General features: G+C 41.5%; 2 protein-coding genes and 1 long non-coding RNA gene across 4 annotated transcripts; 2 read left to right on the top strand and 1 right to left on the bottom strand.

Moving 5' to 3' along the window:
- Positions 1 to 19: 19 nt before the first annotated feature.
- LOC139631858 (uncharacterized) lies at positions 20 to 14153 on the bottom strand. 2 transcript variants are annotated; one of them, XR_011693454.1, is made up of 4 exons: positions 14024 to 14153; positions 13229 to 13321; positions 4944 to 5013; positions 20 to 1160 (listed from the first exon to the last, which is right to left on the bottom strand). It is a non-coding gene; the product is annotated as an uncharacterized lncRNA (long non-coding RNA). The 2 variants fall into 2 exon arrangements; XR_011693453.1 differs by lacking the exon at positions 20 to 1160 and having other exon boundaries at positions 3768 to 5013; positions 14024 to 14151.
- On the top strand, positions 14128 to 22071 carry ppp5c (protein phosphatase 5, catalytic subunit). The gene is made up of 13 exons (XM_071496466.1): positions 14128 to 14280; positions 16457 to 16698; positions 17454 to 17601; positions 17755 to 17876; positions 17965 to 18030; positions 18229 to 18327; positions 18488 to 18593; positions 18852 to 18994; positions 19960 to 20047; positions 20152 to 20192; positions 20342 to 20520; positions 20617 to 20698; positions 20923 to 22071. The coding sequence occupies exons 1-13, from the start codon at positions 14184 to 14186 to the stop codon at positions 20983 to 20985; spliced, it is 1476 nt and encodes a 491-aa protein (XP_071352567.1). The 5' UTR covers positions 14128 to 14183; the 3' UTR covers positions 20986 to 22071.
- A 225-nt stretch (positions 22072 to 22296) lies between these two features.
- Positions 22297 to 26980, top strand: LOC139631853 (THAP domain-containing protein 5-like). The gene is made up of 5 exons (XM_071496468.1): positions 22297 to 22479; positions 24393 to 24576; positions 25096 to 25913; positions 26160 to 26346; positions 26507 to 26980. Exons 1-5 carry the CDS (start codon positions 22406 to 22408, stop codon positions 26624 to 26626), a joined length of 1383 nt encoding a protein of 460 aa, XP_071352569.1. The 5' UTR covers positions 22297 to 22405; the 3' UTR covers positions 26627 to 26980.
- Positions 26981 to 27974: the final 994 nt, after the last annotated feature.

The raw sequence follows: 27974 nt of genomic DNA, 5'->3' as shown, positions 1-27974 counted from the left end.
CGTCAGAGTGGAAGATTTTGTGAGCAAAATAAAACCACATGCAATGTTTCCACTTGTCAGAGGGCTGTGTTGTGTAGGTGTGTGTGCGTTGCACTTGTCAGTGCATGCATGTGTATGTGTGTGTTTTTAATTACAGTAAGAGGAGAGAACATTTTACAAAATGAGCACACACACAAAAATTTGAATGTGAGATTTTCTCTTTATTAGTTTTAGGCATGTTTTGGTCTGTGAACGGTAACTGCAGCTGGTTTATGGTGAGCTTGGGTAAAAACCCTTTGCTGAAAACGTAACTTTCTGTATAAAACAGGGACTTGAGTTTAAAACTGAGACTAGGCCAAAGTAGTTCAGGGCTGCAGTTCAATACTGATGTACAGGGCCCCCACCTGCACACACCTCCTCCACTTTTTCAGTTCAAGGTCAATCTTCCACTTAAATGTCTCTCATTACCTCTTTCAGCATGCACAGAGCACACATGATGCTTCTCTCAGCAAATTTTACAAACCAGGTTGTGCCATTGAGCATTGACTGTCCAACATCAGAAGAGAGACCTACCAGTGGAAAAGTGTGGCATACGCCAGGTGTGTGTGGTCTATTTCTGGGCAACCACTGGATGCCTGTTTACACTGGACGACTGTAGACTGACTGAAGATGAATGACAAGCCCTGCTGGGCTAAGCGGTTGGCTACAGCAACACCAGGAATCCCAGATGCACAGCCGCGTTCTTTGCACTGCCTTCACCTGAAGGGATGCACACCATACCAACATGTTTTTATTATCTCCATGCACCTCATCCATCCCCACCCCAACTCTGCCAGCCCCACCCCTCTACCTCAGTACACAAGGGATTACTGGCAGCCCATGAGGCTGAATTGGGAATGAGGAGAGCAGGTCCAGGCCCGTTGGTAAGTCCCAGACTTAAGGGCAGTGACTACATGGAAAATCAAACACACATACTGTACACATGCACATGAAAACACTGAACCCACTGACACACAGCCACGGCTCGCACATCAATGTCAAATGCCTTACATAAGCTTTGTGCAAGAGAGTGGTGTAGGGGATGCTTGTGCTGCTAACAAGGTGACAGCGATCTGTACTGTCTTGTTCCAAAGCTGGTCGAGTTACCCAGGATTCCTCTGGAAAGTGCAGGAATTTTTCTCCTGCGAGCCAACACAGAGAGTGCTTGTTTGGAAAGTGCTCATGAAAGGCAGATAAACAAAGTAAAAAGAAACATGATCAGCATAATTAAATCCCCCTTTGTCTCACCTCTAAAATGATTTAGACAGATCGCTTGCCAGGTCTTGATTTTTAATGGTGCTCAGGCACAATATGTACTGTGTTATCTTGGCAGAGCAAATGTAATTGGAATGTTAAAAGGTTTTTTGCCTCCAAGAAAACAGGACCATTACCAAACCTAAACAAGTGAAACATGAGGTTTGTTGGAGGAGACAAGATCATTAAAATTAGTTTCTAAAAATGCCAGCACTTCCACCTGTTTTACTTTCCCTGTAATGACCAAAGAAAGGGTATGAACGTCAAGAGGCCCATAAATCTATCATAGTGTTAATGAAACAGTCCCAGAGGGAAGTCAAACTCAAGTAGGCTTGTCCCTCTAACCAATGTTCATTTCTCAGCAGCTGCTTCCTCTCGAGCCCTCGGGCTTTTTATGGGGCTGAAACAAACTGCTGACACCTCCTGCCACGGACTGAAGCACATCCCAGATATGCTCCATCCACAGAGAAAAAAAAGGGGACACTTGAATTCATGTATGAGTGTTATACAAGAGAAAAGCGTGAAGATGGATGCCTGCAGCATTTCCAGGTCAAGCAGGTGTCCACCAATGCAATCCACGTGCCGAGTTTATACGACTGCATGAGTAACCAGAAAATTGTTCTGTTGTTGCACTTTATCAGCGCAAATAAGTCATTCAGTTTTAACATAATTGGCCCTTTAATTGCAACCATGTGCCGTGTTTCATTTTCTTTTATCTGCAAAAAGGAAAGGCTGCCTGAAACATTTTCTCTCTGTGGCACTTATATAAGTTCACAGTGAAACCTGATAGTGCTGAATGTAAGCTGATTTGCCACGACGACGGTCTAGAAATGCTATTTCGGGTTCTGTCTTATTACAACATCTATGAGATTTGCAATTATACGTCCACTGATCTTTTGCCACAACTGGTCATTAGAAGTGGAGCAGCAAAGCGGCCTGGTGTAATTCCTGTGGACTCAGACGGAGCTGACTATGACCTTAATAACACCCTGGTCTCCTGCTGCTGCTCAGCTCTGTTTCACAAACACACAGCTGCTCAAAGCCATTGTTGCTCCAGGTGCTGAATCTGTGTGCACACACACACAAAAATACACACACATCAACAAACATGCCTTCCTATTCCCAATTATAAATGTTTTCATTTTATTTCAAATTTTGATTAACGGCTGCCATTTCACTTTATTTAAAGACTCCGATTATTACATAATTAGTGGCATTTCTTAAAAATAACATTTCACTATTTTACATTGCCATAATATATGTTCATTGTAAACTTTTTATTATTGGGAAGTACACCTATTGATATAAGTGATCTGGCTGAATACATTTAAATGCTTTACCATTTTCCCCATCTTTATCTTTCTCTATCCTGGATTTTGAACATGATATTTGTTTGTTTTTTTTTCTTTAAAAGAGCTATTGGTAAGTTTTGCTATTGCTACATAGCCAGGGTTAGCATTAACAGCTGTTTTGATATCAGTCTAGAAGAAATGTTGCAAGAGAGTTCATCAAGAGCTGTCTCCAGTGGTGGAGAGCAACCCTCTTGTATTGCCTCCATTCCTATCACTTCTTTTCTTCTACTGAAGTTAGCATGCTAATTAGCTAGCCTCGGCCTGGTCACACGGCCTCTTCACTTTCCGATACCGAGTCACTGTAGCGTCCAGGCTGCCCTGAAGAAGTAGCTGCTCAAAGTGTGTATTAGAACTTCTTGTCTTGTAAATGCAACAATGGCTGAAACTCTTGGCAAGACAGTAAGTAAACAGTTGTTAATGCTAACATTAGCTATATAGCAATAGCAAAACTTACAAATAGCTCTTTTATTTATTTATTTAGATTTATCTTATCTTACTAAATTACATTTGAATGTGTTTTAGCTAGTCTGGAAGCCATATTACAACCATACTGAAGAGTAAAATCAGCAGTGGTCTCTTACACATTTGCAAAGAGCTCTTCACTCACACATTTTCCTTCCTCTGAAGGTCAGAGGAATTCACAGAACTACAGATAAACAGAGAGCTGAAATGTTTTCAGAAAGGCAGCTCTGCTGAATACACAAGGTGGTGAGTTGACAGGTTTTTCCCCTCTCCACCTGTCCTGTCTTTACTGCCCTCCCTCTAAACTTCACACCTGCAGTTCAAGCCAAGATGGTTATCACCGTCTGACTCAGCCTCTTTTCTCTCCTTTCCTCTCTCATCTTTTTGTTAACCCCTGTCAGCTCTTTGAAGACTCCCAGGCCGTCTTGAGTTATCACCTGAACTAAACAACAAGGCATGTGATAGGGGAAGAAAACTGATGTGCATGAATGAATGAATGAGGGAAGAATAGAAGACCACACACCTCTGCTTGGTAGGCATTCAGCTAAAATGTTTCACCACTAATGTCTGCAAAATAAAAAATGAACTTGGGAAACATATTTAAAAATGAGACTTGTTCTTTTCCTGTTCACCAGATGTGCTCTATTGTCATGCACATAACCAGTAGCTAACATCATAGCTTAATACATGGAGGATCAAAGACAGAGAAGAAACTCAAACCCTCTTCAAAGTGAAAAGTACAAAGGGAAAGTATGATAAACCATGTGAGAGTGTCTGAGTGCGGCTATAAAGCATGCTGCGCCCTGACTCATTTGCTGGACCTCAGTAAGAAATGTTTTCTAAAAAAGGAAAGGTACCAATTACATCTCTTGACTGGCTCCTTCTCATGGTACCGCCCCTCCGTTTCCTTCCTTCTCAGACTCTCTCTCTCTCTGTCTCTCTCTGTCTCTGGATGAAGAGGGACAAATCTACCCCTATAAACAGCTACTATCTCCCTGGGTAATAAACAGAGCAATAGATCATACTCTGGGGTCTGAAAAGACAACAACATCCATAGGCTCAAAACCCAGAGGAGCATCAGTCCCTAAATAGCAGTGTAATCTCACAGGAACATGCCCCTGCGGGTGATGGTGATGGTGGGAGGGGGGAGAATTGGTAGGAGTTGAGGTTAGAGGGTCTCATGATTGCCCTATACAGCCCCTTGCTAGTATGTGTTACATAAGCATCTACAACTCAGTGAGGGTTTCTTTCAAGAGTCTTTTTGTCCATATTAAAAACTAAATCTCCATCTATTATTATACAATTAACAATTTAAACCAGACAACAACAATTTTAAATGTGTTTAGTTTGTTTTTTTACTTTGATCACTTGGGTACAGAGTCATCCTAAAAGTCTTTATCCCTAACCATGGGCGAGTCTAACATTCACTATCCTGTAAGCTCTCCACCAGTTGCTGAGATAAATATCCCACTGTTTAGCTACATGTTTGACTTATGTTTACTTTTTCTGCTGGTCAGGTAGATTACACAGAGTTAGTTTGCTAAAAACATCTCTCTGCTGCTGCTGAACACAGGTTTAGCAAAACCAAAACGATGACAGCAAACAGGCTAAAGGGCTGTGTACAGCCTCAGCGCATTCTGGGTGGGTTTGTAACTGTGACGAAACCCTTTTCATATGAGATCAGAGTCTAAATGAATGGCCAATTAATTGATTAGGTAAGCAACAACAAATATACAGATGTCAAGAAAAATTATCATAACGATTTTAAACCAATTCCAGTCTCCCATTTGTGCGGATTTGCTGCTTTTCTTTGCTTTATGTGACAGTAAAGTGAATGTAGGTAATTAATTTACTCACCATACCACTTATCCTCTTAGGGTTGCTGGGGCTGGAGCCAATCCTAGCCGACGGTGGACAGGTCACCAGTCTATCACATAGAGACAAACAACCATTCACACTTACATTCACACTTACGGCTAATTTAGATTTAGATCGCCACTTATAGCCTGCATGTCTTTGGACTATGGGAGGAAGCCGGCACAAGGAGAACATGCAAACTTTGACGTTAGCTACCTTCTTGCTGTGTGGAGACAGCGCTAACCACTGCACCACTGTGTGACTGATTAATGATGATTAGTTGCATGTTATCATGATCTGTTTTAAGTTATATTGCATGATCTGTTGTAAATATTAAAAATATGTTGATCAGTGGAAATAAATTATTTGTCATTACCACTGATCATATACGACCTTGTGTCCAGACATATTCTGGACACAGTTACAGGAACCACATGAGGCATGCAAGGAGAGGGGGCGGGGCTTCAGCTCTCTATAAACCCCTTAGTGAGCTTGGCTGAACTGAACTGAATTTTAACTCCAATCACACTCTATTACTCATCCCACTGCCACCTATGTCCACCCACACACATACACACACACACACACACACACACACACAGACATGCACACAGTGAAAAGCAGGGGCAAGGCTGCTGACTCCAATTAAGAGAGATGTGACTAAAGTCACAAATCACACACACACCGGTGTTAAACTGACACATTGGACAGAAAGAAATATCATCTTCCCATTCCAAATGCGCGCGCGCACACACACACACACACACACACACACACACACACACTGTATAATATGGTAACCTGACTCTTCTTCTTGGATAAATGGGAGGTTTGGGAGGTGTTAAATTTTCAAGGGAAGCTTGGTACTGGGTCTGTTTCAGATTAGTCAGCCGTGATCTGTGGCCTCCTGTGTCAGTGGGGTTTTCAGCTGTATTGATGGCCGTACAAGGGTTATGACAGCAGAGAGAGAGAGGCTCGGCAGCCAGATCCTTCATTGCCTCCACTAGAGAGGGACATTAGGTCAGCATGCCCCCACCCCTCCTCTCACTCCCTACTGGCTCTGAATTCCCCAGTGAACAACACATTCCTCCTCCCCAGTCCCTCTGTTTATGACACGCCATCCTTTGAAGCAGCATGGTGAGAGTTTGTGTACGTGTATGTGCACGGGTGCACAAATGTGTGTGTGTATGTATTAGCCTTGAGCAACTGAGCCTTGGTGAATACATAAACGTTTCAGCATGACGCTATCAAAGTTGGAGTGTGTTGTGAGGACTCTTGGGATCGGACGCACCTGAACAGGTATGATAAGGCCATACATCTGTGTGACAGCTGTTTTGTACATCACTGCACCGAAGGCAGAATCTAGGCCAATCGAATTACACAGAGACTGCATGAGAGCGATGGGTGGAGGAGAAAGCTATGAGTCATCAGCAAACTCGGGATGCGCTCATTTTAAAAGGCAGCGATTGAGAGGGGCTAGACTTGGTGCTGAGACAAAGAAAAACAAACGAGTTGCTTTTCTAATTAAAGCAGCCCTGAAGGAGAGGGCGGGGGTGTTAGGGAGCCGGGGGGGTGGTGGAGGTCAAAGCCAGTTGAGTCATTCCTTTACACCCATTTCCTGTGATCGGGGCACTTTGGGAGTGGGCAGCATGGTGAAATTATGTCTTTGGTTTATGCAATGCTTCCTTGTTTCTCCTCCCATTCAGTGTACTCTCACACGCAATCACATTATACATGTACACACTCATGCATAAATGGTCGGTTTATACATGCACACACATGCTCATGCATATACATGAACTCATACCTACATTAGCAGTCGCATACATTACATTGCTTTTGCCACATCTATACTAAGAGAGAATATTGACTTTCAGTGTATTTTTAAACTTGACTATTACTCACTACTTTTACGGCACATCCAATATGTTCTTTCATATTATAAAGTATTGTATAATGTTGATGTACCTGCACTTTACTTTACTTTTAATCACAATAAGCCTCATTAGAGTTCTACTCCACTACATTTCACACAGCAAGACAGTCCTTTCATTCAATTATTTGTGTAATATATAACTAAACTTTGCAGATTTTACCTATATATTAAACTTTAGTTGTATAGTTTAATAGATAGTATATATAAATGTGTAGTATATAAAGTAGGTAAAATTATCTCCTCTTAAACAGCTACATCAAAATGCTGTTTCCTAATTAATGCACCAGTAAAACTGTTAATGATAATCCAACACCAGACATAACACAGTATGACAAATGTAATAATAACTATTTTTACTTTTGATTATTATTATTATGATTATTATATTATTATAAGATAAGATAATACTATATTAGTCCCACAGTGGGGAAATTTGCAGTATTACAGCAGCAAAGTGAACAGTACAAAGAAAAGAAAACCTTAAAATGTCAGCATCAAATATTATGAAAAGATGGATAATACAGTGATATAATATGTACAATTAGATATTTAAATATAACAAAAATATGAGCAGGTAAGGGATATAATGGAGTATTCTCACATTGTGGGTTTGCTTTACTTTCATTTAAGTAAAGCCTCTAAATACTTTTTCCACCACTGCTTTTGATCCTCATGTCTTTGCTCCTCTTCCTGCGCCCCCTGCCTTCTCCATTTCAAGGCACCAAATAAATAAATTAGACTTGACAGCAGCTTCGGCGAACATGCTCACACATACACACACTAACACATGGTAGTATGTGCAGAATTCAGACTTCAAAACTGGGCAGCTATTCAAGTCGGTCTATCTTAGCATCGGTACCACAGTCTGGCCCGCTGGCACTGCTGAATCACAAAGGCTGAAGATCAGTACACTGGAACAGCTGAAAGCTCCACACGCAACTACTTTCCCTAGTGGCATCTGAGCAATCCCAAATTAATTTTCATGATTAACCTTTTGACCATAGTGGTGATAAAGCGGGAGATCAGAGCGTCTAAGCCTTTCATTGAGGTCCAGTGAGAGTTTGGAGATTGGTATCTGCGGCTGATTTTTGGTTCACACCACCTGAAGAACACATGTGACTGCGCTGCAGAGTGTGGTCCTCATTTTCTCTTCAACATACCCCCTGGTCTCTGCACTGCGAAGAGGTGCAAAGAGGCTGGCTGCTCCTCATAGTACCTAGATCTGACACTGCCTCTCCTGTCTGGCCACCCAAGTTTACAGGATGTGAACTAATACTTTACAGTAAGGAATTTTACTCCCTAGAGATAAAAAAAAAAAAAGACTCGGGGATGAGTCTGGAAGGCACCCAAAGGTCTGTCAGTAGTTCATGCTAACTGACAGGAAAGTCCAACACTAAGAGCAACAGGAAGAGGAAACTCTCCCCCACAACATCCTGGATGAACTGCCTATATGTGACTGGATATTTTCAGACACTGTGCAGGGTATCCGAGTCTGTATTTGTGCTTCACAGCTGGTACTGACATGGCAAAAGTTTTAGTGTCTCATTAGTAGCTTTAAAAAGCATCTGTGTTCCAGCTTGCGTGTATCCAATATTATGCAGTGGTTGGGAAAGTAATGTCGTAACAGTGACAGATATTTACACTTTGTCTTGAACACTTGTGACATGGTTGTCTGTCTGCTGCCTTGCTTGTTTGTTATTGTTGTCTCACCACATCAGATCTCACTTGAGACAGTCCAGTCCCGTTAGGAGAGAGAGGCTGGGCTGATTTCCTCAACAACCCGTCTCTCTGTCCACCTTGTTTGCAGAGTCCTATTTAAGTCTGCCTCCCCCTTTTAAGTCCTATAGTCATCTAATGGTCAGAGTGTGTGCACCCAGACATCCTGAGTCACTTATGATGCGGATTCCTTTCTGTGGGAAATCTTGACCATGTGTGCTGTGCTCGATCGCTCATTGCTCGTAAACAGTAGGAGCAGAGCCTGTGATGTAAAATAAACTAGCCGCCACAACATGTCGTCGCTACCGTTAACTAGCGTGAAAACAACAACCGCACTGCCAGATGAAAGGGCTGCCGAGGGTCACACAACTGCTCTGCTTGCACACCACTCTCGCTTTAGTAGATACTCCCAGGGGCTTCTTCTTGCTCTTCTTGGCTGCTGTCTCTCACACTGGCTGTGATGCAGAGTCTGTCTGTCACAAAGCTGGTGTTGCTTCAAGGTGAAATGAGCAAACAAATACTGCTCTGTGTGACTCAAAGTGAGCTGTTGGTGTCTTCCACGGCCTGAAATGAGCAGTGAAAAGGTGTGGACGAGACCACATGTACAGTTAAATGGGAGTCTTTGTCACTCTTGGTGGTTCAGTAGGATGGTTGATGTCATAGGGCGATGTAGGGCAGTGTTTGGGGTGGTCAGTGCCTATGAATATCATACCCTGGGTGTTCCTCCTCTCTCTTTCCTCATGCTCACATACAGTATGTAACAACCTTTTCACCTTGAACGTTTACAGCCTCTTGATTCACTGTGTCTATTTCACATCCTCTGCCGTCTGCTCTGCTCTATCTATCTGCATTCCTCCCTGCGAGTTTCTCTCTTTCTCTCCAAGGCACACAGACATGGGTCTATTTGCTTGAATTTCTCATTTCCTGTTTGGGGTGTGTATCCGATCCCTTGTTCTTGTGCCCAGCACACATCAAACACTCACGCTGCTCAAAATGAGAAATAGACACAGACAGGAGGATGCACAGAAAGCATATAAATGATGGCAAAAGTAGATGTGAATGGGAGAGGGGTGTGTGTGTGTGTGTGTGGAGAGAATCAGGCTGAGCATGTGAGGACAGTGGAGGGGAAAATCCTGACTGATGACACAGTGAAAACTAAAGGAAAAAGAAGTAGGAAATACAAAGTGGTTAATTATAATAATGTCCACAGATATGGCCAAATAAGGCCAGACTCGTGCCAAGCGCTGAGTTCATACTGCAAGATCGTTTTTCCTCCTAATCTAATTTTTAAGTAATCTGGGCTGTTCGCACTTCCCATAGCAATTTGTTTTTATTTATTCTAATTATCTGTTTAGTCAGTCATTTTCTAAATTTCCTTTAACAAGGCCGTGGTGCCAGTCGATCAGGAGGGGGCTGCATGGTATGTGCCATAAAAAAAAAAAACTCTCATAATTTGCCTCACATTTCCACCATCAAGAATTGACTCCACTCAGGCTGTGTGTGGGCTCATACTCAGGTATGGAGTCGTGGTTTCAGTGGCTAATGCAACTATTCTTATTGTATTAGTTCATGAGTCAAAGCTGCCTATTTGATTGGAAAATCTTCTAAAAATAAGCCACATGCCAGTGGATACTCACAGTCTGCTCTTCCAGCAAATATGACACACTTTTGGTTATCGAAGTTACAGTGATGAAATTCTAAGTAATATAAATTGTAAGGGATGGGAGAATCATTTATGACCTATAATTTTAAAGTACCAATTTGTTCTATTGTTAAACGCCAAAAAATTTTATGAATGGAATAAACAACCATGATTTTCTTTATGGAAAGAAGGAAATCACTTTTTCCTGTTTTTACAGCAGAAACAACCCCTCTGCAGCAGTCACCATCTTATCAAACTATGGACAAATACCAGTGAAACCAGTATTATATTCAAGCATAGAAAATAACTGAACTATCAGGATTTAGCCAGGATTGACAGTAACAAAGTACATTTACTTGAATATTGTACTTAAGTTTATTTTTCGAGCATCTGTACTTTACTTGAGTATTATTTTTATGGAAACTTTTGACTCCACTACATTTCTATGAAGTACTTTTAGTCAGTGGGATGAATTTTCTATTATGTTTTAAAATTATATATACCATACCATGTGTTCTTCACAGGAGGAGAACCAATCACCAGCCAGCTCCTCCACTGCCAGTCATGTTGTGTTGCTGTATTTTTGAACAGCTCATTTTGAACTTGGCTGTGTCCTAATGATGGCTACGTTAGGTAAAGATGAGGCAGAATATTCTTCACCAGAGCACCACGGCCTGAACTGAAGTCCAGGTCTGATGTTTTAGAAATGAAGAAAGCTTGCTGTGTTTACTACGGCCAAACTTTTGAATACTTAAGTATTTTTAAAAGCAAGTACTCCAGTAAGTAAACTTAAAAAAATGACTGAACAATTTTCACTTGTATTGGAGTAATATTTGACCAGACGCATGTTTGTCCACCTCAGTGGCAGCATGCACAACTCCACAAATTCTCCAACAATATATCAGGTGCACAGTCATTGCTATCTAAACAGAACAAACAGAGCATCAGCGCTCACAGATAAAGAGTCTTCTTGTTTAATGTGGGGCCAGGTTATTGAGTTATTATTTAGTTTTTATTATTTAGTTTATGTATTTGTTATACTTTGGTAATTCTAAGTTCAGTAAAGAGCATCAATCTCTCCCTTTTAACTGGGATTGTATTGAAAAACTTCATAGTTGTCTGACTGCGTTGTGTGTTTAAATGGAAAAGTTAGAGAAGAATTTTAACAAGCAAACATTTTGTTCATCTGGATTCAGATTCTTATAAAACCATATCTGCTCATGAGGACTTTCACTGCAAGCACTGAAGGTACCTTACTCTCAACTTAAAACAGCCTTACAAGAAATGTAAACAGACGCTCAACAAAATATAAACACAATTGCTTTCTATACCCTCCTCCAGTCCGCACCCACAACCGCCCCGGTTACAAGTCCAAAAAACACAGGAGAGAACAGAAGGGGTTTTAATGTGGAAAGGTAAAGCCAGCAGCAGACTTTTTAGGCAGGTATGCATCACGGTTCTTTTTCCACTTGCCTGAAATTTCCAACTCCTCACTCCCCTGTAACGCAAACAACTTCAGTGAACATGTGATGTGTCATTTCAGGATGTTGCTTTACACACTGGCAGATGGCTATACAGGAGGTTCCACTGGCACACGGAGGAGAGGCTTTGTAATGCTGTCGTATAAATGTGAGCAATCCCTGCGATTTGTGGATGACTCAGACACCATCAGCAAAAAAACATGCCAGCTTACGGCTGTGGCAAATATCAAGCACAGGCGAGATAGAGGGAAATAAGAACAAGGAGGAAGGGTGGAGCTCGAGAGGATGAGTTTTTTTTTTTCTCAATTTATCTTAAATTTTGCTTGAAGTCCTTTGCCCTGCCCACTAGAAAAACATGTGGTTCAAATAAGCGCGACCCCCCACAGACCCCCTGAAGTCAAGCTCTCATTAGTGAATTATTTGGACAGAGTGGAGCAGAGGAGGGGGAACAAGACTCTGTTGCAATTTCAGCTTCTACAAAACACTGGCACGATGGTGAAAGGGGTGGAGGGAAAGACTAAAAGGGGATGTTCAAAACACTATGCAATGGTCTTACATGCTACAGGATAATAAATAGTAAGAAGGTCTGGATCGGGCCTATGTAACATATACTCCACTCACGCTGAGGCCTCATCATTCGTTGGCTCGCGGCCCTGGAATGTCACTCACATTCTCCCTGACCTTCATCTGTCTCTTTCTCCAGTTGCTCGTATATCTCTGCGCTCCTCCATTTGTGTTTGTTTTAACTTTCTCAGGACCCCTCCAAAGCCCAAGCTCATGCATCGTACACCCAAGAGGACAGCAATTTCCCTGCTCCGTCCTCCTGGCGAGCCAGATTTTCTCTGCCTCTCTCCCGCCTACACTGTCTCTCCCACTCACTGTCTGCGTTTACTCTCATGTGGGGCTGAGGCTGTAACGTCAGCTCGTTCTCAGTCAATCTCATTGTGTTTTTTTTTTTCCCTCTCTTAAGCACTACTAAAACCATCAGAAGTAGACATGTTAAAGCTCAGACAAAGAGACGAGTCATACGTAGATAATCTTACTAAGAGAAAGTGAACTCACACTCTGGGGTTAGTAAGCGATCGACAGGGGTCACAGTGAGTCACCCGGCTGTTTGGCCTCTTACTCTTCACTGCGGGATGTTGCTTGTGAGTCAGGGTAGCAGACTGGACTGGGCTGTATCCTCCGTGTCACAAGCTTCTCTTAAACGTCTCTTATTCAGTTGAACTTCTAACCCTAACCATCTAAAACCCAAACAGACCAAACCACAAACCAATTTCTCAAAGGCTTGACTTTTCCTTTCTGGTACACAAGACAAATGTCCCTCCTCTGACTTCACTGCCCCATAGCACTTTTTGACCAGAGACAGTGTAGAGGCTCTTGTAAAGGAAAGGTGTTTCAGCTTGGATGTTTTCGCTTGAGGTTGCGTGATGTTTTTGCAAACCACTTATGTGAGGCCAGGGTGCGTCAGATGGCATGTGTGAGTGAGTAAAGTTGTGGAGATGTGCACCTGTGCCATATTTGTCCCCTCACTGCTGGAGCTGAGGTTTTCCGGAGGCCGACATTGCTGTGTTCAGATGGCAGGAAACTTGCCTGGAGGCATCTGGAAGAGGACCAAAAGGAATCATAACAAGGGCTGAAGTTTTCTGTCACACGAGCCTACATTTTAATTTGTTGGAAATGTATTGCTGCCCAGGCAGAGAGGTAGAGACTTGAAGACAGGGTATTTCCAGATTAACCAGGGAACTTATCTAATCTGTAACTAATGAATCAGTTGTAACCCATTACTCATCATCTGCACATTTTTCTGGTTAACCTCATATGAGTGTAGTTCCTTCTATCAGCGGCCTTATTGTTGCCTTCATATCCAGCTGGTTATGCCGCCCTGTTTCATGAGTATTCCATAGGTATTTCAGTGAAGGCCTATACTGACCCCTGCTGGTTTATAACCCACAAAAACTAAAATGGAAATATTCCTACCTGATATTTTCCACCCTTAGATTTCAAATGACATTGCCAGTGTCTATCACATACACACTTTTATTTCAACTAATGGGACCAAAGAAAAATAATTACTGGACAGAGGAACACAGAATGTGGCAGCAGTCAATTTGGAAATAAAATTACAGCCCCTCAAAACATACAATTTAACCTGTGTATTATAATCGCAGTTTTGCATTAGGCGTATTAAGTAAGAAAGTCTGAACTATGTTATTTTTGTTTTTTTCATTTGCATTAAGTTTCTTTGTCTTTACTACAGTATAAGTTGTATTTTTCAAGTAATAAACATTTTAACAATACTTACCGCTCAAACAGCTACATTTAATTACGATCTTCTTAAAGCTGAAAAACACTTTTTTGTGTCTCCCATATATTTAGACGTAGTTTTCCTCCTGCAGTGACATTTTCATCCTTTTAAGTTAACTTAAAAAAAGACTTTGCGACCTTTTGCGACTGTCCAGTCAATGGCGCACGAATCAGAAAACGGCAGTGAGAAGAAGATGGCGGAGGGAGGTAATGATGCAGAGCTACTCAAGGAGAAGGCGAATAAGTACTTCAAAGGTAATTTTGCAGACCTGTCAAGTCAGCGGCTGTTGTCAGTGGTTTGTAACAGATAATGATGTCACCACTAATCACAGGAGGACAGGATAATGTTGCAACACGCTCCAACCGGAGCCGGTGGCTAACGTTGAGCTAAGCTAACATCGCTTGGAAAGCATGCTAGCTGTAAACCTCATTCATTGGATTAGCTGGTTCAGCTAGCGCTAAAGCATCGATGTTAACTCATGCCGTCACCCGTGTCTTGTATATGCGTACTTGCTCATATTTAATCTGGTGTGTTCAGCAGTGACACTTTCGCTTTTATTCAGTCGTGTTAGAAGGTTATTGTGTAGTTTTATGGGAGGTTCAGATACAACAACTAGAAATTTCTGCCCGCCAGCGACGCATGTGAGCAGCAGCAGCAGCAGCGAGGCTCTGAATGATCAGTGTTGTAATACATTTTAGCTAAGATCTCAAAGCAGAACATCTTAACATTGGTGTGCCCCTTTATACTAGACGGTAGTCCATTTGTAAGGGGTAATTAAATGCTAATAGTCATGGTTGACTCCCATTTTGGTCCAAGACTTAGAGTGAGGAGGAGCATCGATAACGAAAGTCAACTTCTCTGCCGTCGGCGCCCTGTAACTTAATTTAGACGTATTTAACCCGTCTTTCCCCCCTAAAGCAAAAATCCTGGAGACTTTTGCTAGTTTTATGTTATAGAGTGTCCCTTTTTGACATGCTTCCTGTAGGGTGAAGTTTGGGGTGTATGGAGGCCTGGGCATTACCAGGGCTGACACCGTGATGAGTCAGAGCAGATGTAATGGAGGGGCTGTCTGTTGTAGGATGGGCAGGGTTATTGTTTTCTGTCTACTGCATAAAATAATAAACAGGACAAGGTTAGATATTTAGTCCTGATCACGAGGATCAATTGCAGTTTGACTCCCAGTAGGAGTCACCTCTCCCAGTATAAAACCTATATTCTCAGATAATCATGTCAGACTAGAATATTGTGCCAGTTATGTGTTGCTTGCTTATTTTCAACTATTACATAAACTGAAAAACCTGATTTAGTTTGTTGTCTAATGGTCAAGGCAATTATATGACCTGTACAAGTTATTGTAACAGAATTAGATCAACGAGTACAGTCAAGTACACCCTGGTGGGTAGAAACAAGCATTGTAAATCCATTTCAGACATTAACACTTCATTTGACATAAGTACACTGTCATATTAGCTGTGTGGGGAAATTACTAATGGCCTCTTGATCCAGGAAGTGTCTAAAATTACATTGTGAGTTTTGTACACTATCAATTGTTATATTTAGCACTACTAAGCTATTGCAGTTTTTCCATCACATACAGCAGGTCACACAGAACAGACTGGCTGTTTAGCACAAGTGCACTGGGTTAGCAGTGGTGTAGCTACCTCCTAACAGTGTGCTCACTAATGGGATTAAAGGATGATTTTCACTGTGTCTCATAACGTCCCTTTCCCCACAGCAAAGTGGGCAGAATTGTCCATACCCTGATGTTAGTGTGTTTGGCCTGGAGCTATAACACTGTGTATCAAAACTATTGATATGGTAACTTGGGACCAAATGATATCTGTGATTTTGATTATTGTATCATTGGGATATGGCTAAAATGTTGTTCCTGGATTTACTGATGGACTTTTTTTCTTTTCTTCTTTTCACCAGCAGAGTGAAATGAACAATGTCTACATTACTAATAACTCTTTTCACAGGCTATATCACCCACACATACTGTCGATTACATATTCACTATAACCACCACATGTTTATTTCGTTTAGAGCTGAAAGTCAGGTTCATCTTCATCATTGTCTTTCAATGTAGAAAATCTTTGGATTAATAAAGGGTTGTTTTGTCTCAATGTCAAAAACACCAATTCCAGTGATGAAATTAGAAAGACAAAACAGATACCAGGAAATGTTTTGTGCTTTCACTTGAAACATGATTAATAGTTATTTGATAATCAGACTTTTATGTATTAATTGTCTGTGGATAATCAAATTAATTGAACTAATCAGCACTAATTTTGCCATTATTGCTCAGCGCTAGAATCACCCCAGTAGTAAATGGATAAAAAACCTGTACTGTTTGCAGTATGTTTGACATTTTGACAGGAGCTTTATAGACCCACAAACTCCAGTGAAGATGTAACATTTGTTTTTCAGAGAAAGACTATGAAAATGCTATCAAGTACTACACAGAGGCCTTGGAGCTCAATCCATCCAATGCCATCTACTACAGCAACCGAAGCCTGGCATACCTACGCACAGAGTGCTATGGCTATGCCCTGGCGGATGCTACGAAGGCCCTGGAGATAGACAAAAACTACATTAAGGGATATTATCGGCGTGCCACCTCCAACATGGCACTGGGCAAGTTTAAGGCTGCACTTAAGGACTATGAGACGGTAAGAAATATAGCTTCTTTGGCTATTAGTAGCAGCAGACTTTCAGCTGCCATGCAGTCTGAACTGAGAACATACAGGACGTGAGCAATGTTCACAGTATAACCATTTTTTCCCCCCTGATTTTCTCAAAAGAAAGAGCTCTCCAGTTCCATCTGTTGATCTGTCACCATGAGTTAGGCTCTTCATGTTGCCTTAACAGCCCAAAATAGGGATTATCCTTTAATCCAGTCATGATGCCAATTAGATCCAGTGTAAAGACGCTCATAACACAGCTAATTTGGTGTCTATTGTTGTTCGTGCTGTTCTCATAACAAGCAGTGTAAATATACCAGGGCTGTGACAACGAAGACCTCTAAAGCTCAGCCATAGTGACAGCAATTTATTGCACAAACTAGACCAAGCGCCATGACAACAGAGTTAATCATCATGAAGCTGTGAGAGGTTGGAGCTAGATTTATATATATTTATAGACAGTTACTGAAACTATAAATACTGTATAGATTGTCTACACATTCTTAAATGTATAGGGAAGAACAGTGTGTGACTGAATAGCTTAAATGTTGTACATTTATGGTGGCATGCAGAGCAAATTATTTTTCATCCACAATAATTAAGAAATTAGACGCTTGATCTACTTTTATTACCATTGACCTTTGGTTCTCTGCATGGAGTGAATGTCCTTGTGTCTGCCTTGATACCTGTTCATGATGAACCAGTGTGTTTTAATTTATGTCTTTTCTCTGTTCTAATGACAGGTAGTAAGGGTTCGACCAAATGACAAGGATGCAAGGATGAAGTACCAGGAATGTAACAAGATTGTGAAACAGAAGGCTTTTGAGAGAGCCATTGCCAGCGATGAGACAAAAAAGTCTGTTGTTGACTCACTAGACATTGAAAACATGAGTAAGTTTCATTTATTAATGGACAAATATATAATTAAAAAATATGATATCTGTTATCATAAATATGGTGTCTCATCTAAAACAGGAGCTTAAGATCGGAAAATGCACTGATGTGAACCATTTGATTCTTTACTGTACCGATCTTGTTTTGCAGCGATTGAGGATGACTATGTAGGCCCCAAACTTGAAGATGGGAAAGTCACGTTGAAGTTCATGAAGGAGATGATGGATTGGTTCAAAGACCAGAAGAAGCTGCACAGAAAGTGTGCTTATCAGGTAAACATCTGTTCATATGAAGTACAGTGAACACTCACTGAGGGAAACTTGTTTGTATCTGTGACTAAACTTTTTTGTCCTATTTCAGATTTTGGTGCAAGTTAAAGATGTTCTATCGAAACTACCAAGTCTCGTTGAAATCACATTAAAAGAGGTGAGGACTTAATCGCTAGTGATTGAAAGTTTACATTAGTTCATTGAGTGCAACACTAGAGTAGAATTTCACTGTTTGATTACTAATTGTTCAGCCTGTAATATCACTACAGTACAGCAGTAAATAAAACAAAAGATTCCTGGGATGGTAATCATCTATTGGACATATTTTAACCTCTTCTGTTTCTCTTTGCCACAGACAGAAAAAATAACAATTTGCGGTGACACCCATGGGCAATACTACGATCTCCTCAACATCTTCAAGTTGAACGGCTTACCCTCAGAGACCAACCCTTATGTATCCTTTCTTTTCGCAGACAGTCACACATCAGGTTTTAAATTTGTGTTGAATGCGGTTATCCAACATGTTTGTACTATTCTGTGTCTCATACGACAACAACAGCTGAAAACCTCAAATCCAGAACTTGTGCATCATAGTGCTTAACCACAGAATTCAGCTCTTCAATGGTGACTTTGTGGACCGCGGCTCATTCTCTCTTGAGGTCATTCTTACCCTCTTTGGCTTCAAACTGCTCTACCCCGAAAACTTCCACTTGCTTCGGGGTGAGAACACTCATTGTGTGCTTGTCTATGAGTCTGTGAACGCATGTGTAGTATCTGCAGATGTTGCTATCATAATAATGTGTCACACTTAATGCGCGTGTGTGGTCGTCAAGTTCAGAGCACAATACTGAAATTCATGGGTTAGTTATTTTTGTGTGCTCATTTAGTTTCTGCTGTTGAATTACTGATGCTGTGTTAACATACAAAGTAGTTTCAACAGGATTGTACAATATACAATAACCAAGCTTCCACCTACAGGCAACCATGAGACAGACAACATGAACCAGATGTACGGATTTGAAGGGGAGGTCAAGGCCAAGTACACAGCCCAGATGTTCCAGCTGTTCAGCGAGGTCTTCCAGTGGCTGCCTCTCGCACAGTGTATCAATAACAAAGTACTGGTAAGCAGTGGCAGTGTGAGATGACGGATGGATTTTGATTCTTTGAAGATGGCTTCAAATTTGTCTGTTGGTATGGCAACAAGTTCTTGAGCCCAAACCTGCAAAAATTTTTATTTTATTGACTGTTATCTGGATCCTGAAAAAGAGTTTTAGGGTGAATCCCACAGGGGATATTATTTTCAAATACAAACTGGTTTCAGTTGTATGAGTGTTGATATAATTACATGAGAACTTGCAGGTCATTGAGAAGTCATTGTGATCTTTACCTGTTAATTAATTACCTAAACTTAAACACGATAAAATATAAATCAAAATAAAAGTTTGTACACTAAAAGAGAATCAATCCAGGTTTTGAAATACTGTGTGCAGAAAGACATAAACTCATGTAAAAGAATTCTGTACTGTAAAAGACAAATGGAGCCAGAGCATAAGGCATTTCATTTTATGCTGAAATGGGAATTTGTCAATCGCAGAAGTCACTTTGAGATTTTAGAAAGGTTTCATTTTCAGATTGTCGCTTAAAAATGTCTTGTGTGTTTATTGTGAAGAGCTTCAGACATTGGTAATATCTGATGTAACAGTGATGTGGAGTGTGGAAACATTTGTTGACCACTAGATAACTTTATCCAGGATTTTAGCTTTATTCAGGATTCTTCCAGCTGCTGTTGTTGCAGCTGGGCTTTGATATTTTTCAGAAACGACTTTAGAATAAAGTACAACCTCAAGTTCAGTCTTTGTACTTGAAAAGTGGTTTGGTGTAGTAAAGATGTTAGACTATTATTTTCATTTACAATCACTGTGTCTTTAAATATCATGACTGCTACTGAGGACAGTGTCTGCTATTTTTTGTATAATGGACAAACAGCCATAATTCACCTGATTCCTACTGACGACTGCTGCTGTTATTTTATTTTTGCAATCTGCAATGGTTTGATAGTTTGTCCTAATGAAATTCTCCATGTCAGGTTATGCATGGGGGGCTGTTCAGTGAAGATGGCGTCACATTGGAGGATCTCAGGAAGATTGAGAGGAACAGACAGCCTCCAGACTCAGGTGGGGTCAGACTCTGAATGCACCATCAGGAAAAAACTGGCTTTAAAAAAAATCATCTTTAGAAAGCAAAACAACTTTTAACACCTTCCTCCACTTTTTCACAGGTCCCATGTGTGACCTCCTCTGGTCAGATCCACAGCCTCAGGTCAGTTCCCACCCACCCAATACCTCATTTGATCTATTTGATTCAATTGAGAGTATCCAATAGTTTATGTCAGCGCAACATCAAGTCCACCTCTGTCTTGGATTAACAATTAGGTTGACCACTTCTCTCTCTCCCTCTCCTTCTTGCAGAATGGCCGGTCGATCAGCAAGCGGGGTGTGAGTTGTCAGTTTGGGCCAGATGTGACAGAGCGCTTCCTGGAACAGAACAAGCTGGACTTCATCGTGCGTAGTCATGAGGTCAAAGCTGAGGGCTACGAGGTCACTCACTCAGGGAAGTGCATCACCGTGTTCTCAGCACCCAACTACTGGTACGTGGTCATGCTGGCTAAATTGAAAGTGTTGAGTCAGCTGTTACTGTGGCTGTTTGCTTGAACTGTTGTGTGTTGTATTCTGCCTTCCCACAGTGATCAGATGGGAAACAAAGGAGCGTATATTCACCTCAGGGCATCAGACCTCAAGCCAGAATTTCACCAGTTCACTGCTGTGGTCAGTATGCTGCACTCTTAAGTGCAATATTTATTAACCACGTTTGGGAAAAGGGTGTTCTAATTTAAATATTTTTCTACAGAGATCTGTCTTGTTTTCATCATTTTTGTCAGATTTAGCATTAGCATTGTACAGATTTGAAACATGGGGTCAGGGAGTAAATCTTTTAAAAAGCATGTTTAAATGTGATTTAATGTTTCTCTTCCCCTTCTTCTCCTTTACAGCCTCATCCGAATGTCAAGCCCATGGCATACGCCAACACGCTAATGCAGTTGGGGATGATGTAGAGGCCACGCAAATCTGTCTGTGACACTGATGACCTCCCATCTGACCCGAACCATCCCAGCCACCACACTCCCTCCAGTGCTCGGACATGCTCTCATTCATGCTTAGCCTAAGGGATCCCTATCCCCGACAAACTTCCACTAGTTGTATGCAGAAAATGCGTGGTGTAGTTCAAATGGGAAGAGATCACTTAGACCAGACCAGCCCAGTCCAAAACTGCACACATTGTTCCATGTTATCAGTTGAAACTGGAAAACCCCCATTTCTATTGTCCTTTTGCCCGCTCATGTGTTCCATCACTGGGTAGAGAAACCAACCCTGAGAATTTCAGATGAGTCTCCTTGGAGCTGCTTGGTTTTTAAATATTTGTTATACTCAGCAGATGGTATGTACCAAAGATCTGTGATGAAAATGATTGTTCAGTTTTTACAAGTTGCATCTTGTGACTCTGAAACCTAGCATTGTACTGTTGGCCTGTGTACACAGCTTAGAGCATTGTAAACTGGGTGAAGAGCAGCATGTCTATCAGTGTTTCTCAAACCATCCTACAGTATGTCAGTCGATTTTTTTTTTTAAATTTTGCAGGAATACAAAATATGATTACATGTTATGATCCCAGTCAAAAAAAGGAGACAGATTCTCTCTGGGTACACTCTGAAAGGTGCTGTTTGCCATTAGTGGTGTATTTAGCTGGTTCATTCATGTAGCTGGTAACATTTATTTTGCACTGCTGCACTGCTTCCTGTCGAGGAAGATACTGCTGCTCTCCATGTTTTCATCCTTGACAGTCATTGTGCCACTTACCCGGCAGCTCCCGCACAGTCTACTCTCCAAACTAGCTTTGGTGTAAGGCAAACACTGATGGCACTCGATTACTGGTGACTTATTACCCCCTTATGTGGATGTCTTCAGTACACAAACGTCCAAAATGCAATCCTGTCTTGAAACGCACAGCTGCATTGTTCAACGGCCCTCAACTTTTTAGATAAAGAAATACACTGATGTGTATGTATATATACTGTATCATTTAAAGATTCCGTGTAATGTTTGGAGAAAATTATTGAATTAAAAAAAAACAAGTCCTGTGATTTTAGAAATAAGCTGGTATCTTTATTTATGTCATATTGTCTTTTTTCTAACATATTGTCCTTTGTGGACGAGGGTTTTCATCTTCTACTGCCTATGAAGACGCTCGTATAAAACAAACAAACAAAAAAAAACCCTTAATGTTATTTTATTACACATAATTTACATTGCACGAGCTGCGTGTCTTTTAGTCGCATTTATTTGACGTCACGAGTCTGAACAGCTGATCGTCAGTCGTCAACCATGCGCCACAAGTTGACAACAGTCAGCACGAGTTTCACCTTGTTGTGAACCCAGCTGGACGCGGAGGAGCCAGAGACACGACACCGACCGGAGATGCCGAAATATTGCTCGGTCCCAAACTGTAAGAATGACTCCGGGACCGGCAGCGACAGGAAGAGCTTCTACAAGTAAGGTTTTTGTTTTCTGAAAGTGTTGTAGCGAGCTAACTTCCCCGCTCAGGTGCTGCTGCTGCTGCTGCTGCTGCTGGACGCGTCATCAAACTTATGGGAATACTCTTCACAGCGTCGGTTTTTACTATATTTTCGTCGAGTAAAACGGAGAAATTAATCGGTGTATTCATAGGCAATTCGCACCTTTTCCGCCGCTTTGCGATGATTTAGTTATCAAGTGTGTGTCTTTTGATCTTTGAGAGAGTTGATTGAATCACGGTCTGAAGGCTCCGTTTTATTGACGGGCAGCTTCACCTGAAGATATACTGTGTGCCAGTCAGCAGTTTATTAGGTACAACGGTAATCACCACCTTTTTACTGAACTTGCTTTAGAGAGGTGTTTCAACTTCGTCATTTTGTAGGCTGCAGTTTGTGACACTAAAGTTTTTTTTTTTTTTTTTTTTTTTTTTTTTAAATTTTGTCCACCCGGTTTATACCAGTGAGGATAGGCTGAAAGATGCGATGCAGTGCAACAGCACCACCGTCTTCATTGTCTGACATAATCACACAGATGAATCAGCACCTCTCTAGAACAGCTTCAACGCACACTGACTGTTATAACCTTCATGAAGGAGGATTTGTTGCGGGACTGTGGAATCACACTGCAGTAGTTTGAGCCAGGTGTACGCAATAAACTGCCAACTGGAAATGTTAGTTTCATTTTGTGGATTTGAGTCATGGTCTGTTGATCAGCGGGCCAGATTGTAGTGATGTCATCATCTTAATCCTGCAGCTGGAACATCTGGGACAGAACAACAAAAATGATTTTATTGGAAATTTAATCAACTGGAAGCCCTTTTTAAGACTGCATTCAGAGTGACCAGAAGAATAGAAACCTGTATACAACAGGCAAGTAAAGTCTGGTCAAATTTAATTTAAATTTAAACCCTAACCACAAATCACAAATTTGCCTAAAGATTGATAATTTGTACAGCTGTCAGACCCCGCTCCCCCCCAAAAAAAAGAAAAAAAAAAAAGAAAGAAACCTCAAGAGCAACAGAGGAGGAATCCCTCTCCCAGGACACACACATATGCAGTAGATGCAATAGATATCATGTGCACAAAATAGAACAACAAAGTAGATTTACAGATGGACAATCAGGATGACAGCATTATAGACTGTAATCATTAATGAAGAATACGATCAGGGAGAACATCAAGCAGACCCCAGGTGCTGCCAACAGGTAGAGCCTGAACCACATGACCTCCTCTTAACCATGAACACCTGGAGAGACACAGGACAGACTACACAAACACACAGGAGGCGTAACAAAGCACATCATTCACGTGTAGGAGAAGGAGAAACAAGGTGGAGTCTCGGAAAATGAAGATCCAGATCCAAAACATCTGGAAGGAGGAACTGACAGCTAGGGGAGAGAGGGAATAAAAAAAAAAAAGGGTTGGGGAGATGCAGTCGTCATCAGAAAGTTTACAGTGATCTCATCACAAGGACAACATGGACTATACTGTACATACTAGGTTAAATAGATTCAATAAAATAAAAAGCATTGCAGTAGCTAAGCTCTGCAGGAACTATGAGCACTGTGGCTTTGTTGTATTTGACAGTATCATCTCAAAAAGTATTTCTATGATTCTGTCTACCTCACACAAAATACTAGAAACATTTCTCAATGTACATGTAATCATACAACATCACCAAAAAACCCCCCAAAACTGCTGCCTCAAAATCAACCGGAGTTGTATTGAATTACACTCTGTCCTGTCACAAGCTAAAATACGATGAGTCCACAGACTCAGTCAGTCACCCGATCACTTCTGATGCTCAGATTTCCAAACATTTGACTGTATTTCACTTAAAGGAGCTCAGGTGGGACCAGCATCTCACATTTGTAGTCTTTGTCATATTCTAGGTTCCCTCTACAGGACCCGGTCCGGCTGCAGCAGTGGCTGAGGAACATGGGGCGTGAGAACTGGACTCCCTCTCGACATCAGTACATTTGCCATGAACACTTTGCACCTTCGTGCTTCAGGGTGCGATGGGGGATCCGTTACCTGGAGAGCGATGCTGTGCCTACAGTCTTCCAGGAGGCCGAGGTAAAACAAAGAAACCTCCCACAGTCTTCCCTCCCACAAATTTCAGGGCTGCACAATATTGGCAAGTAATTATATCGACATTAGCTGGAAGTTGAATTTGTTCTTTAACATTTGTACCATCTGTATTTATTTTTTCTCTACAATGTTGAATTTCATTTATTGGCCAGAAAACACACAATTGTGTTTTTAGGTCTTCAGCCACCACCTCTCTGATCGTAGCTTTATGCAGCATGGAAGTTGAAGCACTGTAGTTCCCCCATTCTTTCTTCATTTGGTGAAATGTGCAGCTCTTATACCAGAGCAGGCAGAAAGGGGTTAAAAAATGTACACCACCTGTTGTCAGGTTTTTATTACTCAGCACTTAAATTGATATTTACATGTATTTATTGAATAGATCATTTGATTTCTGGTGACATTTCTGAAGTTGGTAGGAAAGTGTTGTGCTTGCAGTTTCTCCAAGTTATAATCTTAACACTCTCATGTTGCTTCTGATAAACACACACCTCTCCTTCTTTCTAGAAACGGAAAGCCACGGATCAAAGCGAGAAGAAGCCAAAACGCCTTCGCCTTAACAGTAATCAAAGCGTGATGGTGTCAGATGACAGGACTGTGGCTGTTGACGCTGTCGAGATGGAAAGTACATTGCACACGGTGCATTTGTACGAGATCACTGTCGATCCATCGCAGCAGGGCGAAGCCAGCCTGGTGGAGTCAGGTGATGTTGGAGAATCTGATTCTTCTCTCAGGACAGACCTGAACATGCTGGCATCAGTGGACGGATTTGAAACGGGGGCAAATTTCCCTTTAACTTTATTCCAGACGGTAGATGACCTAAGTACAAGTGGAGAGAATACGGAGGTGGTAGTGATGTCTGAATGCACTGCTGGTGAAGGGCAAGATGAGCTAGTGAATGAAATCGCTGCTGCCATATTAACTCAGGGCCACGGGCTGGTCACAAAGAGCTCCACACTGGGCTGCACAGATGAGGCTGTGGCCTCTCTCAGTGTCGGAGATGTGACCTGTACCACAGAGGAGTTCTTAGATGTCCAAGAGAGCCATGAAACTCAAGTCATCGCCTACTTCGAGACAATACCAAACGTTTTCCCCAGTGAAACCTCCACCCAGTTCACCTTCTCCCCGGATACAGTGCTGTCATCCGCTCTGAGCTCCAAGCCCATCACATCTACACTGCCTATAGTGTCCAAACACGTGCCACCTTCGCCCACGTCCCTGGTTCTCACTTTGGAAAGACTGGACACAGACGAGGGAGAGGGAGATGATGGCAGGTCAGAGGACGATAGCTTAGAGCGGCAGGACCACCAGCTGGAGGAGCACTGGTGAGCACTGACTCTTAGTTTCAAGGACAAGTCTGTGTTTTCATTCAGGGAGAAATTCATAACGATTCATAAAGATTTAGGGTGAAGTTGTAGAGTCAAAACAAAATCTCTACGTAAAACCCTTTAATTTATTGCTGAAGAGCAGTTCGACTATTCATGCTTTTCTGTCCTGTATTCTCTCAGTGTATTTCAGTCTTTACAGCCTCTTTGCGTTTTTTTTTTTTTTTTTTTTTTTTACATGAACAGCTACCATAAGAACAGCCTGAGTAAGGAGCAGCTGGAGGCGATCGTGGCTGAGCTGCAGAAAAAGGTGAAAGTGCTGCAGCAGCGACACCGCCGACACCTGGAGAAACTTCTCGGTCTGGAGAACACGGTTAGCCAGCTGAGACAAAGCAACCTGCTGAATGAAGAGCGACTGCAGCTGCTCGAGAGGGTACTGACATGAATCAAGCCCTGAGTTATTTCAAAATAAAACTTCTGATTGTTATTCTCCAGTTTCCTACAGCTGTAGCAGAGTTTTAATATTTTTCATATTTTGGTGTGTGAAAAGGTCAAACAGTGCCCTCACTTCTTGTTGTCTCCCCTTCCCTCAGGCCTACATACAGACCAGTGCAGCAGTGTCGGATGCTGGTGAGACCGTGACCATCATCTATGAGGAGGACGATGCTGCGTACTTGTACACTCCACTGACCGACGCAGAGGAAAAGCTGTGAGGCCCAACTGACTGTGAACATCCCATCTGTGTGTCTGTCTGCCGCCCATCGTGCCAAAAATCAAGTGACACGGCTAACGCTATCGAGAACAAAATGCTACCTAATTGTGTGTTTTGTTAGTTTTTTAAGTTTTCTTGTAGTAAAATGAGCTCTGTGTATGACATGTGGCAGTGTCGTGTTGAATCTGTTGTGAGCTTTGCACAAATATGGATGAGTAATATGGGACAATGTTGAATGTGTTTTATAAGGGTTTTGCCTCTACCCCACCCCTCCTTCAACCAGTTTATGTTTGACTTATTAGTATTTTTTGTTTGTGATAATGTACATATCAAATAAAAAAAACAGCTGCATTCATTTCGGTTTGTGCTTCATTTCTTTAGTTGCTATAGATCTATACTCTTATTAAAGGAACCAAAGATTAAACAACAAGGTACAGGAATATGAGAAAGAGTCTGATGTAATTATGACTGACAGTTTTGACATATTGTCCTTAAGTAGCAGGATGGAATAAAGCAAATAAATCAGAAAAATGTCCACATCCTGTTCTATGAAGGTAAATACCGGTTGCAAGTTTGGTTCGCAGAAGTTCAGTTGTATTTCCAGGTAACACTGAGCATGTTTATGATTCACCAGCAACAGTTTGGAGCTGATTTAAACACAGCTGTTGGTTCAGCTCATTGCACCTAAAATAGGTTTACTGCATGCTGAAGGATTTGTCAGGTAATTCAGCATTGATGCAATCTGCATACTGGTACAATTAGCCCCAGTTTCAGCCTTAAGGTGAACTCAAACATGAAAAAGACCAATTAATTTTTCGGTAGTAATAATAAAGATCAGTCTTTTTTTCTACAAAGTCAGTATTTTTTCATTCCATGAAATGTAGTTGACTAAAAACTTATGACTAAGGAAGTAAGGATGGCTAAGAGGACAAAACCAGAACATATAATTTCACTCGGCTCCATTTTCAAGAACTGAGTTTGCTCTGGACTTTACTCAGCAAAATTATCCAGATTATTAAACATGCTTCTTGTGTTGGTTTTATACATCAGGTGATTTCCTTCTGATGGTGTGCTCTCCCTCTCTCCACTGGGTGGCAGTAGATATGATCATATCTCTCCTCTGGATTACAGGGGAAGATATCCCACACATTAAAAGGGATAGATCAGCATTTAACAAAAGACTTCCTAAATTGAAACCTGTGAGGAACAACTGTGAGGAAACCAGACTGTATGTAAAAATGGACCCTGGGCCTGAAAAGTGAGGCCAATGCTGAAGTGCCTTAAACCTGTATGCTACCTAATGACCACCAGGGGGTGACTCCACTGGTAAAAGGAAATCAGATTGTATT

The sequence above is a fragment of the Trachinotus anak genome, unplaced genomic scaffold (genome assembly GCF_046630095.1).
Source record: "Trachinotus anak isolate AG129_WGS33_773 ecotype Australia unplaced genomic scaffold, CSIRO_AGI_Tana_v1 ptg000014l, whole genome shotgun sequence".
NCBI classification, from domain to species: Eukaryota; Metazoa; Chordata; class Actinopteri; order Carangiformes; family Carangidae; genus Trachinotus; species Trachinotus anak.
This window is presented reverse-complemented; position numbering and strand designations above follow the sequence as displayed.